The sequence below is a fragment of the Alexandromys fortis genome, unplaced genomic scaffold (assembly GCF_014885135.2).
Source record: "Alexandromys fortis isolate MF-2015 unplaced genomic scaffold, M_Fortis_MF-2015_v1.1 scaffold_183, whole genome shotgun sequence".
Taxonomy (NCBI): domain Eukaryota; kingdom Metazoa; phylum Chordata; class Mammalia; order Rodentia; family Cricetidae; genus Alexandromys; species Alexandromys fortis.
The window spans coordinates 2675779-2690095 of NW_026068079.1; the positions used below are offsets into that span (position 1 = coordinate 2675779).

Below are 14317 nucleotides of genomic sequence, written 5' to 3' on the forward strand. Positions count from 1 at the left end.
AGAATTGGCAAACCGGCTAACTGCTCCAGAGCGACCCTAGAGTTCAGCTGTGAACCCCGGAAAGCAGTTTTTTGGACCCCATTCTTTCACTCCCGGGCTGGGGAAGTGGGAAGTCTTCGCAGGGCCCCCAGGGCTCCTCCTGCTGCTACCCCCACTTCACCCCCCTTTCTTCCCTGGGGCCGGACTGTTTCACCCCGTCTCCAGGCAACAGTCAGGCGCGCCAGGCGGGACGTCATTTCCTGAAGAGCCCGCGGGGGGGGGGGGGGGGGGGGGGGGGGGGGGGGGGGCGGGGGGGCGGGGCCAAGACCGGGCCGGCAGCGACGGCAGCGGAACTAGCTGGAAGACTCGACCCAGAGCTGCTCAACAGTTCGCAAAGTCCGGGCTCTCGGGCGCGTGGCTCCGTGTGCGCCCAGGCGGCGCTGGGGCGCTGGGGCGCTGGGGCGCGGAGACCCCGGGCTGCTGCACGGTGGGCGGCCCGGGACATGCCCCGCACCCCACGCCGGACGCCCCCGTGGCTCCTCTGGCTGCGACTGCTCCGGACTCTGGGACTAGATCGACCGACGCCCTAACTTCTGACTTTGGGGTCCCCCAGCCCTAGAGGAATGGGCAGCTCGGCTGGGGGAGCCCCGGACATGGTGTGACGGGGCGGGCGGCGTGGCTGCGTCCTCCACTGCGGCCACGCGTGGTCCCCGCGTCTTCCGTCATGTAGCTACTGTCCCCGCTCCTCTCGGCCTCCAACCGCAGTCTCCGAGACCTCCGGCCTCCAGCCACCAACTCTTTGTCCCCCAGGATCCCGCCGCGGTCTTCGCGTCCTCACGATTGCAACGGCCGTCTCTTCGTCCTCCGGATTCCAGTTTCGCCACCCCCCCCCCCCAGCCCGCTGCCTTCGTGCCCCTGGAGCACCCTGCTATCTCCCCAGGATCCAGCCACCGCTCCTGAGCACCCCCTGCAACCCACCCTGCAGCCGTCGTCCCTGCTCTCCGGCCGGTCTAGACTGCGGTCACGGTCTCCGCGTCTCCCCCAAGCCGTGACCTCGGCGCCGCCGGGAATCCAGCTGTCGTGCCGCTGGCCGCAGGTGCAGCAGCCGCGCCGCGCCTCGGCGGGGAGATGAACGGGCAGCTGGACGGTCTGTCGGTGAGCTCGTCCTCCACCGGCTCGCTGGGCTCGGCGGCCGCGGCGGGAGGCGGCGGGGGCGCGGGGCTGCGGCTGCTGTCTGCCAACGTGCGCCAGTTGCACCAGGCGCTCACGGCGCTGCTGAGCGAGCCCGAGCGGGAGCAGTTCACCCATTGCCTCAACGCGTACCACGCGCGCCGCAACGTCTTCGACCTGGTGCGCACCCTGCGCGTCCTGCTGGACAGCCCGGTCAAGCGGCGTCTGCTGCCCATGCTGCGACTGGTCATCCCGCGATCCGACCAGCTGCTCTTCGACCAGTACACGGCCGAGGGTCTCTACCTGCCAGCCACCACCCCCTATAGGCAGCCCGCCTGGGCCGCTCCCGACGGCGTGGGGCCCGGGGAGGTGCGGCTCGTGAGCCTGCGGCGCGCCAAGGCCCACGAGGGCTTGGGCTTCAGCATACGTGGGGGCTCGGAACACGGTGTGGGCATCTACGTGTCACTAGTGGAGCCGGGCTCTCTGGCTGAGAAGGAAGGGTTGCGGGTCGGGGACCAGATTCTGCGCGTCAACGATAAATCTCTAGCCCGGGTGACCCACGCGGAGGCTGTCAAGGTAGGGCTCTGGTTTGTGTGAGTGGTAAGAGGACGGTACCGCCAGTATAGTGCTGCCTTTTCGGTTGCCCTGTGCAGTTGTCTCTTACACTAAATCGCTTGACCCTTCTGGTCTCCCGTTGTGTTTTTGTTTTGTCCTCCTACTTTAAAAGAGGAGTATCTAATTTGTGGCACAGATAAATAGGTGTTCCAAACAGAGAGGAAATGGTGATTTTTGCCTTGGGTGCCCTGAAGGCTAAGGCACAAACACAGTATCACATAAGCAAATGTCTGGTCACCAAGTGTGAAAAGGGCTGTGGAGTCTTAGGAGGTTAGAAGAGAGCTTGGCATTGTTTTACTGATGGTCCCCTGCTGCTGCTGCCTTGTTCTTGGGATCCATAGGGCTTTGCCTCTGAAAGAAAGTTCTGCTCCATTGCTAGTGACCCAGGAGGAGGCTGGGTGACCACAGAGCTGGGGCTAACCCTACTGTTTGTAGGCTAGCCAGTATCTCCTGGAACAAGCCAGACCAGAGAACTGGCTCCTGACTTTGTTGCAAACTGGGCTGCTTGTCTGTATATCCGAAATGCACCCCACAGTCCCGTGAAAGTATGCACTTTGCATGTGAGTGTATCTGTTAATTGAGAAAAATAACCTTACCACAACCAACTAGTAGGAATCTAACACTGCTGTGTGGAGGAGCATTCGCGTTTGCTAATCTTACCGCCCAAGGTGAGTGAACAGCAGCCAGTTGAAGATACAGAGTTGGGTCCCTTGGTGGACACAAGGGTTTTTCTCTCATAAGCATTTAGCCCCAGGCCTACTGCTTCCTACACACAAAGTGAGGAGTTGGAAGGAAAGGAATGACAGTTCACTATCTGCTCTCTTCAGAGAACTGCCTCCTCCTGGTTAGGGCTAGCCTGTGGGGCCCTCCCACCCCACTCTCTGGCCCAATCCACACAGTTGCACCAAATCAGACACACTGGCTGCTGGACACTCCTAGGTATCAACAGTCCAGGTCTGCTTCCTGTGCAGCGTGCAGTGGCTTTCGGTCAGCTGAGTCAAGCAGACTCAGTGTGAGTGCCTGGGACACCATCATCTGTCTCTGATCAGGAGGCCCCTGAGGTTTCTGAAGTGTTCTTTCCAGTTTCTGGGGAAAGCTTGATGGCCTTTTATTATTCTGGGGGTAGCAAAGCTCTGCCTGGTTTCTCATTCTCTCAGGCTCCTTCCCTAACTTGGTTCTCTCCTCTTTATCTTGCATCCCGTATATCTATAAAGAAATGGCCATTAGTATTATCCTTAGAGGTCCAAAGTTCCCCAATGATGAATTGATGCTCTAAGGAGACTTGATCCCAATGCTGCTTATATGCACGGGTTTAGTTTTCGTGGCGGTTAACAGAAGCTGAAGTCGCTTCGTCTTCACTAGATGAGAGACTGCAAAGGCACCTGACCATGGGCAACGCAGGCTCTTCCTCCAGTTTGTACCTCACATCTGCCATCGAAAAGGCTGCGCTCAGAACTGTATGGCTCAGCCTCTCTGAGTTGCTCCTGGGTGCCGCTGAGCTGTGGCTTGGGGCAGTACCTAGCATCAGTACCGACATCAGCAGCTGCTTGCTGCTTGCAGAGGGACACTTACCCCGGGATTGAGCGGAATAGAACAGGAACATCCTTGAAGTGTGACATCTGCAATACAGGGACCCATGTGACCTGAGTGGACTTGGGCATCTGCCTTCCTCCTGGTGATTACACTTGTGCAATGTGCTTCTGGCCTAAGAGAGCCTCTTGTAGCCAGTGCCAGAACGTGATCTCGGGACCCTTCGGAAGCACGGGGAAAGGGAATGTTGTGCCATCCTAATTTCAGGGATGAAGGGGACAGAATCTGCAGTGGTTCTGTAGAAGAGGACGCCGCTGCAGGGTTGCAGCATGCACAGGTGGACAGCTGGAATAGCTGGAGAATAAACTGCAGAGACCCAGAAGGGGCCCCTGTTCCTCCAGGAGACACAAGTTGTTATCACCTGGAAATTCTGTATGTGGGGCGTCTTGGTCAGCCATGAGCTAGAGGACCCAGAGGGCTCCGTGGTTAGTGTGCAGATGCTAGCTGGACTCCAGGCTTCATTCAGTGTCCCCGAGTTGTCTGCTTGTGTCTTCTTTCTGTCCTGGAATCCTCCATCCCATTTAGTAGAAGATATCTTTTTAATTTAAAAAAATCTGTATTTTTCTTTTATGATGACAAAAGGAAGTGAACCTCAGAAGTTTCCCAGAGGAGAGATTAATTGTTTGTATGCATATACAACATAAAGAGAATCCAATTAAAACAAGCTCTAAGAATCAGTGTCAGAGTGCCTGTGCATCAAAGAGGAACACAGCTTTTAAAAGAAGGATCAAGTAAACAGAGTTGACTCATCTTCTCTTCTTGATTGATCTTACATTCATTGATACCCAAAGCAATTTGCTGGGAATTTTATCCTGTGCCTAGCAGGGTTCCCATTCCTTTCTTAAGTCCAGTTATCCAGTTCAGATTAGGCAAACCACTCACTATGTAGAATTGTGTTGAAATGTTTGATTTTCAAGAGGAAAAAAGAAAAGCTATTTGGAATGAACAAGAGTCAAACTAGTAAATTTTTTTAAAGTGCTCCTTCAAAGGTCTCCAGCCCAGACATGCTAGATTAGGCAGCCAAGGAGTCAGGCCATAGACTTCTTGCTACATTAAGTTCTGCTGCACACTTGCAGTGTGTGACCTTGGACAAGACTCAGATATTATCTGCTCCAGGCTAGAGGAGTTTGGGAGTGTCCAAGGTCCTTCCCAGTAGTGGGAGTCTGATTTGCTTGGAATGTGCTGCCCCACCGGCGCAGACCGTCTGATCGTCTGTGCTCTTCTTTTGGAATTGCCTTCAATTAAGGCAAAAAGAATTGGCGCGGATTAGGAGAAGGGAAGCTTGGCACTCCTGGTAACTTTGTGCTAAATCAGGAAATCCACGGGTTACACACTGTATCGACGGGAGCCCGGCTGCCGTCTCTCACCCTCATCTCTCAACCCGAGAACAGCAGCCCTGGTGTGAGTCCAGATGGAGCGGGAATTGCCGGTAGTATTGGGGCACAAACAGCACCATCTTGGGAGCTCTGGAGCAAATCCACTCACCCACTAGCTTTTCTAGTCCCTTGTTGGTATAGGTAGCAGCACTTAGGATGCCCAGGTACTGTTTGGGGTGTGTGTGTGTATGTGTGTGTGTGTGTGTGTGTGCGTGCTTTACTGTTTGGTGTGTGTCTGTGTGTGTGTGTCTGTGTGTGCGTGCTTTACTGTTTGGGGTATGTGTGTATGTGTGTGTATATGTCTCTGTGTGTGTGTGTGCTTAATAAAAACTGAAGAGCTTCTTTGCAGCCCCAGCTTTCCCACAGGTAAACCTGAGCAGCAAATTAGGATCTGAAATATCTCAGACATTAAGAAGTGTTCGTGGGCCCTTTCAGTTAATTAGACTGTCGCTTCTCCCATGCCTTCGCATAATAACCCAGGGGGAATCTGTCAACATTAATACAAGTCATTGTATTTGTTCAGGAGGTTCAGAATGACACATTTGTCATCTCATTCCTGTGGATGGTGAGGACACTATATATTCTTACCGCTTCCAGATTCGTATCTGGAACCTAGTTTCTTGCACCTGGTCTTTTTCTGGGCTCCAGTTGGAAACTGTGGGTACATACTGGCTCCTCTCTTGCCCAGTAACAATTCTTGGTTCTCATGAATCCAGTCAGCAGTGACCTGCAGAGTCCACTCTCCAGAAAGCTGTTGGTTAACTCATGTCCAGAGTTTATGCAGGTCCGGGAGAGGGTCTGTGTCTTTAATGCAGTCTCAGGCTGACATCCCGGGCTGTAGAAAACGATGCCCACGACAGGCAAATCTTGCAGCCAGCTCTTTGCTGTTAAAGCAAAGCCACATTTTCCAGCCCTGTTTCTGTCAGCCTGGGTGACATTGATCATCTGGTAGGTGTTTTGTCTTCTGACTTAAGAGAATCAGCCTAGCACTGGCTTTGGTACTTCTGTCATCCCGATCCGCTGGCCACCCCAGGCGGCTTATGATGCTCCTTTGGATGGAGCTGCAGAGAGAAGTGTGGGTCCCCACCACTGCTGCTGCACCCTAGGCTTTTGTGTGCACTGCTGCTTGCCACCTCTGCCTGCCTCCAGCCACATGCAGGTGCACAGCCCCACCTGCCGCTGTCAACTGCAGGCTGCCCGTCATCCGCGCTTGCCTGTCTGCTCATGCATGTCTCCCCCGGTTCTTAATCTTCCCTCCGACCTGCAAAGGGCTTTGCAGAGAAGCAGGCATTTGGAGAGGGCCGGGGCTCCAGCTGGCTTTCTAGCAAAGCTCTTTTATGGCTTTTGGTCCCCATTGTTTAGGGATATCACTCCACTGCCCAGCCAGGACTAGAGAATCTGATTAGAAGAAATGACATTAAATGGTTGGAAGCCGCTTGAGGCTGAAGTACCAATCTTCACATACCCATTTTTTTTCCTTCTTTTTAAACCCCCAAGCAAGAGTGCAAGCTGGAGTCTAAGCTCACAGATGTCTAATTGTGCCGCAGGGTGGAGGTGCTTTTATAAAGTTTCTGGGCAGCGCTGTTTCCTTTTACTTCACGGCCGGGCAGGTGCCAAGGGGAAGCATGTTTTCCACTCCTTTCCTGCATTCCAGGTGGCAGCTGCAGGCACAGGGCCAAGGGGCAGAGAACATGAGCCTTGCTTTTGATTTCCTTTCTTCTCTCTTTTCATTTTTGAGAACAGATTTGTGTTTGTATAGGGGTATATGTATGTTTATGTGGGTGTGTGCATTTATGCATGCAAATGTGTGTGTGCGTGGGCAGAGATGGGGAGGAGCAGGCCAGGGGTGACATTGGGTGTCCTTCTTTATTGCTCTCTACCTTATTCTGAGACGGTGTCTCTCAGTGAACCTGTAGTTCAGCAGTTTGGTTAGGCCGCCTGGCCAGTGAACTCCAGGAATCTGCCTGCCCCGCTGCCCAGCACCACGGTACGGATGTTCACCGCCACCCTTGCCTCTTCAGCAGGTGCTGGGATCTGAAGTCGGATCTAACGCTTGTGCAGCGGGTGTTTTACTCGCCCAGCCCTTGAGAGGAGTTCTGAGTTTATGGCCAAATACACAAGATGATTTCCTACACATGCCCCCGCCTCTGCCGTTTCCACCCACCTCCCCCCAGGGTTGCATCTCTATCAGAGAGAAGTTGTTATGGCCACTGCTTGTGTACTCGCAGCCCCACTGGCGTTTGCTGCATCCTGCCTTTGCTTAACTGCATCCCTGCGCGGAGTCTGTGTTGTGCTAGGTGTTTTGACCCTCCTGTGCCATTTCATTGTCCCAAAGAAGATTATGGTCTAGGAGGATTCTGACTGGAACCCAGCCCAAGGGCTGTGTAGCCAGCATCCTGGACGGCAATGTCAGAACCCCTCTGAGAGACAGCCTAACAGTGGGGGACATTTGAGAGCGTCTCCGAGACTCTAACCTCAGAACAGAGCGACATGTTTAGGCCATCTCATTGTCCATCAGAGCTGTTTGTCCATACATTCTCTAAACTGCAAATCTATGACGTAAGAAGTCAGAATGAGGACACAGCCCTGTCCTTAGCGTGTCAAGTAGCAGGGCATGGCTCTAACAGCATCTGCAAGCCACCAAACATTTTAAATACTGTGACATCCGTATGTCTTGCCATCCTCTTGAGTACGGTACCCTCACCTCCATCCCATCTTCCTAGCTCTTGATCTTCCTTTGGTTCCTTTCAGCATGGCTGTCCCCCAGGATGGGAAGTTCTTTATGTCTCTCAACCATCTTCCTCCCCACCACATAGAAGCTTTGTGACCGCCAATGCTCCCTGTGCTCTTCTCGCTCCCACAGCCCCAGCACGCCTCCTGTAGGTACTTCAACAAATGAGTGAGCGCTGACTGGATGAGTAGAATGATGTCCCAGGCTAGTAGGCATCCCTTCATTCCTGAATGTGAGATCTGAGAAAGTCCATGTGGAGACCCTGAACGGAAACCCAGGGAAAGCCATAAGTTGTTGTGTGTGCTTTGCATGAAGCTGGCTGAACCTCGGTCATGGGCTGGTGAGTGGACATAGAGCTCCTGTCTGCCTCCTTCCGGGATGGTTCTGGGTATCCGTGACTAACCAGGTGAGAAAACCTTTGGATCCTTCTACTTCTACTTCTGTTTTATTTAAAGAGTTCTAAACGTCAAAGTCTGTGTCTGGGGCGCTGACAGCTCCCCACCTTCTGTGGCCCGCACCCACGCTGTGAGACCTGTCGGCAAGGTAATTTATCACTTTGCTGGTAATTGTAAAGCCACGTTCCCAGAAGCGGGCTATTTCCACAGTCTGACTGTGTCTGTGGTTCCAAAATAGAATTGTTTATGCATTCTCATGCAATCAATGAGCCAATTTGGGGTGAGCTTCATCTGGCTTTGGGGTTTTATTAAAGCAATTGCAAGTGTCAAGAAGCCCCAACATGCACCAGGCGTGGCCTCCAGTAATCACACCTGTGCGTCAATGCCATATCCTTCAAGGATGCGGAAGTGAATCCATTTCTTCTCTTTTCCAGTCCCAACACCTTGGGAATTTGTGTTCCTTCTGCTCCATTGGCTGTGGCTGTGCTTCAGCCATCAGCCAGCGTCATGGTTACTCTCCCTTCCGTACCTGACTTTGGAAGATCTCAAATACATAAATAGCAAAGGGGGTATTTATAAATATATAAGGACTAGTGCTCACTTGTTAACCCACACAGGTTAGCTTTAAGCCTGAGAATTGATAAAGTCCCCAGGCAAATTGAAACCACCCCAGCACTGAAGTATGGGGGATCCTGCTTGCTTCAGGAACCCCCACTCTAACATTTACTCCCTCACACATCCCCCCAAGTGGTTCTGGGATGTGTTCATTTGTTAGACCACTTGCCTCATGTACATGAAGTCCTGACATTAATCCCCAGGACCACAGTAACAGTGTGTAGTGGTACACACTTCACCCATAGCATAGCACTGGGGAAATTGAAGCAGGAAAATCAGTTTAAGGTCACCCTTAGCTCCATATGGACTTAGAGGTTCCTGGGCTACAGGAGACAAACAGCAAGTTGGGCCCACCCAGCCACTCTCACATCCTCCCCTCCCCCACCCAATGCCTTGAGCATCTTTCTAGATGTGTAAGGTCAATTGATAGTAGAGTCTCAGGAAGGGAGGTCTGAGATGGCGCTTGCATTTACCTGTCAGTGTTTCTTAGTGGTGACCTGGCTCAGGCCTCCTCATCTCTGACTCAAACATTTCCAATACTGAACATAACTTACGGTCCTCACAAACCTGCCATTGTCCTTGTATCACTGCATACTGAGAGTTGGAAAACTCGGATTGTGGAGGTCCCACTGCGAGCCCTACAGTGGAAAATGTTATTGGTGGTTGTAACTTTGCTCCAAAAGCCGTTAGTGTGCCTTTCTGATTGTTTGGGTTTTTTGTTTGTTTGCTTTGGGGCCTGTGTGGTGGCTTGTGGCTGTCTGAATCGCAGAGTCATGTGCCCGGTGGAGTCAGCATCCCCACGTGTCTTTGAAAATGCGATGGCTTCTGTCTGGCCATTGGTATTTGCAATTTTGCTTTATAGCCACAATAAAGCTCGGCAGATAAATGGAACTGGGTGTTCCCACCTGCCTTTCGATTATTTTTGTGTGAGGCCTTAACTAATGGGAGGCTGATGAGACAGCCCAGAGAAGACAGCCTTGTCCCTGGTCTCAGCATCCTTCCCTGATGGGCTCCCCAGGGGTCTCCGTGAGGAAAGCCAGGAGGCTGCTATTTCCAGAACCCATTAAAGCAATTAATGCAGGTGGGAGTTTGATTTGGTAGCACAGACTTTTTATACTTAAGGAAAAAAACTTGTAATTGATTTAAACCACATCCAAAATGGTGTGCTAGACCTCTTTAAGAGGTTTCTGATTAAGAAATGTGGTCCAGTTCATCTCCCATGTAGCTATGAAGATTGCACTCAAACATGAGGAGAGGGGATTTCCTCTGCCCTCTAATCGTCTGGCTCCTCCTCCTTGCAGATACCAACACTTTCCTCACTTCCTTCCTGGAGCCCCTGCAACTCCCCAGTTCTTCTCCCAAGACTTAATGTCAGTACACAAGTCTGCATTTCTGCACATTTTCTAGCCTGTGTCCCTGATGTCCTCCGGCCCCAATATATGCCCATGCCACCCATCTGGCCACCATCTGCCTTTCTTTGCCAGTCTACTGTGGGGATGGCTCCAGCCCGACACAGGAGTGTCCAAGCCCAGTCCTTCACGGGATTTCGGAACACACATCTCCTCTTCGCTGCCGCTTTTCAGGTCTGTCGTCCATTCTGTTCAGGCCTTGCTTTCTCTAGATTCCTGCTTTTGAGCTGGGTGTAGGTGGACTTTTCTGTCTAGACCAAGGATCAGCTCTGTCCTGCCAACTGCTCCTCAAATAATCACACAGAGATATAATATTAATTATAAGTGCTAAACCGATAGTTTAGACTTGTTTTTAGATAGCTCTTAAAACGTAAAGTTACCCATTTCTGTTTATGTGTGTGCTGTCCAAGGTTTGTTTACTTCAGTACACGCGTCCATCGTGACATCTCCCCCGACCCTACCCTCCTCCCCAGTATTCTCTGCCTTGAAAACCCTGCATAGCCATTGGCCGGTCAGCCTTTGCTAACAACGAGAACAGCACATGTCCACAGTGTCCATTCCACGGCTGCAGTACCGCAAGGCAAGGGTCCGACTTTTAGCTTGTCCTCCACGGTACTTAACCTCATCAACTTTTACGTACAGACAGCTTTGTTGTTGTTTCCAACCGGGTCTCTAAACGGAACCCACATGACCAACCAGGTGGCACACTCTTCGAAATAAGGCTTGTTCCTGTCCACCTTTGACACCCAGGGTTACCATCAGCCCAAACCTCAGTGCACCCCCGCCCCCCAGACCTGTCTGGACCCTGTCATCACTTCCATTTGTTGGAAACATTCTGATCTCAGTACATCCCTCTGCTTTGCTCCCCTACAACATACTGGGGGCTTACAGTGAGCCAGCACAACCTCACAGCATCCTTGCAAGGAGCTTGTCACTTGCTGTTGTGACCGTTGCAGGTGGAGTCGTTTCACTGTTTGGAGGGTCCCTGCCTCCATCCACGTGGCCCTGAGAACAGGATGGGTTACGACAAAGCTTCCTTCCCCAGTGCTGCTGTGAAGCTCTCTGTAGCTCCTGCATCACTGCTGGGGCAAGGTCAAGAGCAGAGCCAGGTTGTAGACCCAGGCTTTCTTGACCAGAGGAACAGCAGATAGGGCTGACTTCCCATACTGGTGGTGCCAGCTCTGGCTTCAGAGTCTAGCTCTACAATGTTGTAGGGCTCCAGCATGCATCTTAGCTGTATCAAAGTTTATGAGGGCTGCAGAGATGGCTTAGTTGGTAAAGGTGCTTGCAGCAAACCCGCTGACTTGAGTCTGATCCCCAGAAACCCCATAGTAGGAGAGAACCGATTCCTGAATGTTGTCTTCTGACCTTTACATATGAACCCACACACACACACACATTAAATAAATAAAAGTAAAAAAAGCTTTTTTTATTTTTTTAATGTGAGCCATGCAGTGCAGGCAAGTCACCTGACTTCTCTGCTCAGGTTTCCTCACCTCTAAATGCAGGTGCAGGTGGCGAGGCAGAGCCTGTATTAAAGTACTGGGTGCATCTGTTAATGTGAACATCTAAGGACTGCCTGCTGTCTTCACAAGCTGTGCTGGGGTCTGTGCACCTATCAACCGATGATCCTTTTGGTACCAGAGAAGGTGTGAAGGGAATGACACACAGATATTTATAATCCGTAGCATAATAGCCAGTGTTACCAAGGTTAAGCCACCAGGAGCTTTTGTGCACCCCCCATGACTCCACTCCCCAAGGAAGAGGAGGTGACTGGCTATGAGAACATAGAAGGGAGGAAGTGAGGTTGGTCTTGGAACCTAGGTCTGCCTGCCTCCAAAGCACACACTCACTGCCAAGGCTCTGCACGAGAAGTCATGCTAGCGAGAAGAAGGCTTCTGTGTGTTTCCTCCCTGAGTTCCTTCCTGTGGAAATGGCTGTGTAGCCATTTGGTGAAGAAACCCACAAGGAGGCAGGAAACACAGGTTCTGGTTACCCTGCCTTTCCTGGGTGCCTTGTATTTTATGATAGACTTTGGGGACAGGAGCCACTCTAGGGTCTTCCCATCATCCCCTGGACCCTCCCGTTACTTTCTGTTTTCCCTTCCTGGCTATGCCCTGACCTTTGTCAGATGTTGATTTGGTTTTTGTTGTTTTGTTTTGGCTTTGCTTTGTTTGCGACCAGGTCTCTCTGTGTAGCCGTAACTGTCCTGGAACTCTGTATGTAGACCTGACTGCCCTCAAATTCACAGAGATCCTACTGCCTTTGCCTCATTAATGCTGCGATTAAAGGCATGTACCACAATACCTGGATTTGTCAGGGTTTGATTTTGTGCACTGTCAATAAAAATTCTCTGCTAGATGACAGTCATCTCAACTCACTCCCCTACACCCCTCCCGCCCTTAGAGTAACCGAGTGCTGGCTATCATCCTGCATAGTACATTCCCTGACTTCATCCACACTGTATGGAAAGAGGATCAGAGGACTGGAGGCTCGGCCCTGTGAAAGACTGGTGGCCATCTGCCATCCACCAGTTTGACTGGACAAGCCCAAGTTTCAATTTGCTAGGTTTATAGGAAAACATAGAAAAAGTCTGCCTGTGTCTTGGAAGTAAGATGTATGTGTACTTGTCTGTGTGTGTGTGTGTTTCTCCCGGTATTTATTTGAATGACCTGAAATATAAGGGCTCAGTTGGAAAACAGTGGAGTGGCAAGATGCCTCAGCTAATAGAAGGGATTGCCATGGAAGCCCGACAACCTGGTTCAATTCCTGAGCCATATAAAGAAGGACAAAGAGAGAGACTCCGTGGTTTTCTTCTCTGACCTCCTTGTGCATGCTCCCCCATACCATGTGCACATGCAAGGATAGAAGACCTGGGTTCAGTCCCAGCACCCACATGGCATATGCATATGTCCATAGCCATATGTAACTCCAGCCCCAGGGGATTGGTGCCACCTTCTGCCCTCTACACCTACAAAGCACAGATGTGGTGCACACACGTACATTTGGGCAAAAGACAAGTTAATGACTCTTAAAAAGCAGAAGTCTTGGAATTGAAGGTAATCCCATCTACCAGGAAGTCATTCCTGTTTATAAATAGACTTGTGTGTTTCCAGTCCCCCATGAGCACTGTTTTGGGTATCGTCATGGCCCGCCTTCCCAGGGGAACCTTGCTCTTTGGGAGTCTCCACACACCTGCCTGTCTGATTGCAGCTGTCTGTCTGTCTGCTTCCGCCCAGCAATGTATTCATTTCCCCCCTTGAAAAATGTTTCTAGTATGTGATTTTAATGGCAGCATTATACATCGAAAGGAAGAGATGTGTGATTTAGCTCGCTGATTTCTTCCTGCTGGACAGCATGTCCTTTCATTGCTGGATATTGCTGCATTCCACATCGTCACACTAATCTTTCAGCGTGTCTCTAATAATTCCCGGGGCTGTCTCTCTGGAGATGCTGTTGGCTCAGGGGAGAGGCATCAGTTTCAAACTTCTGATAACTGTGGCCAACTGCTCTTTGGAAGGAAATTGTTTTTTGCTAGTCCCTCCTACCCACGTTAACTGCATGTGAGAGCCCTCGTTTCTAACCATCTGTGCCCACACTGGAGAGTGTATTTCTTTTCCATTTTCCAAGCTGGTAGACAAAACACTATCCCATCTTCCATGTCTGTGGTTGTGCATGTGGATGTGTCTGTGCTTTCTGACCTATAACTTCTTATTGGTATTCTGCCCATTTAATCACAAGTTTGTATTCAGTGCCATCAACCCTATCAGTCTTTTTCTTTCTGACATTCGCTGGGTTGGCTTTGTAAAAGATGGTTGATCATCCACCTTGAATTCAGATTCCTCAGACTGAAACTGAGTTAAATTGGAAGCCTGTCCCTTTTCAGCTGAGAAAAGTCAGCAAGCGGTGAGGGCTGAGGCCGTTCCCAGGCTCAGGAAATCAATCCCCTCGGCGATCTGCTCCTGGTCTGAGAAATTGACATTGACAGAAACAGACGTGCACTTTGACAATTGATCTCATAAAACAGTCCATTGCAAACCCATTGAGACTCATCGCGAGCAATTGTATTTGTGATTCCTAAAGCATTGTTAGTTCTTCCAAAAAGGAGAGAGAATAAAAAAGACAAAAATTAAAAGAACATTTGTAAAGCAATTTACTCAGATTAGAAGGCACCAGAAGGCAGCCTTGTGAGCAGTTGCAGATCTGCACTGAAAAGGAATCTATGTCTTTCTGGAAACTTCTCTGCCCTCATCTTGGGAGTTGTGGTCACTGTCACCCATGCTCCCTGCAGATTTTTCTGACTCCTCCCAAGGTCAGGATGTCACCTCCCCCAACACACACCTTCTCTTGCTTGTTGATGTTTTTCAGTTCTTTTTGAACAGCAAGCTGCAACCCACTAAGGTATTAGGGGCAATGACAGTAGAGAACAGGGGCTTT

The 14317-nt window shown here is 51.0% G+C and overlaps 1 protein-coding gene across 7 annotated transcripts in view; it reads left to right on the top strand.

The window, feature by feature from the left end:
- Nucleotides 1-355: 355 nt before the first annotated feature.
- Nucleotides 356-14317, top strand: part of Whrn (whirlin) — an 83558-nt gene continuing 69596 nt past the window's right edge. For 5 of the 7 annotated variants that reach the window (XM_050121806.1, XM_050121807.1, XM_050121809.1 and 2 more), the window contains exon 1: nt 365-1725. In XM_050121806.1, the coding sequence (XP_049977763.1) occupies nt 1108-1725 (618 nt within the window). In that variant the 5' untranslated portion in view covers nt 365-1107. Of the gene's footprint in view, nt 1726-14317 lie in introns of all 7 variants that reach the window. The other 2 variants (XM_050121812.1, XM_050121813.1) reach the window with 2 other exon arrangements.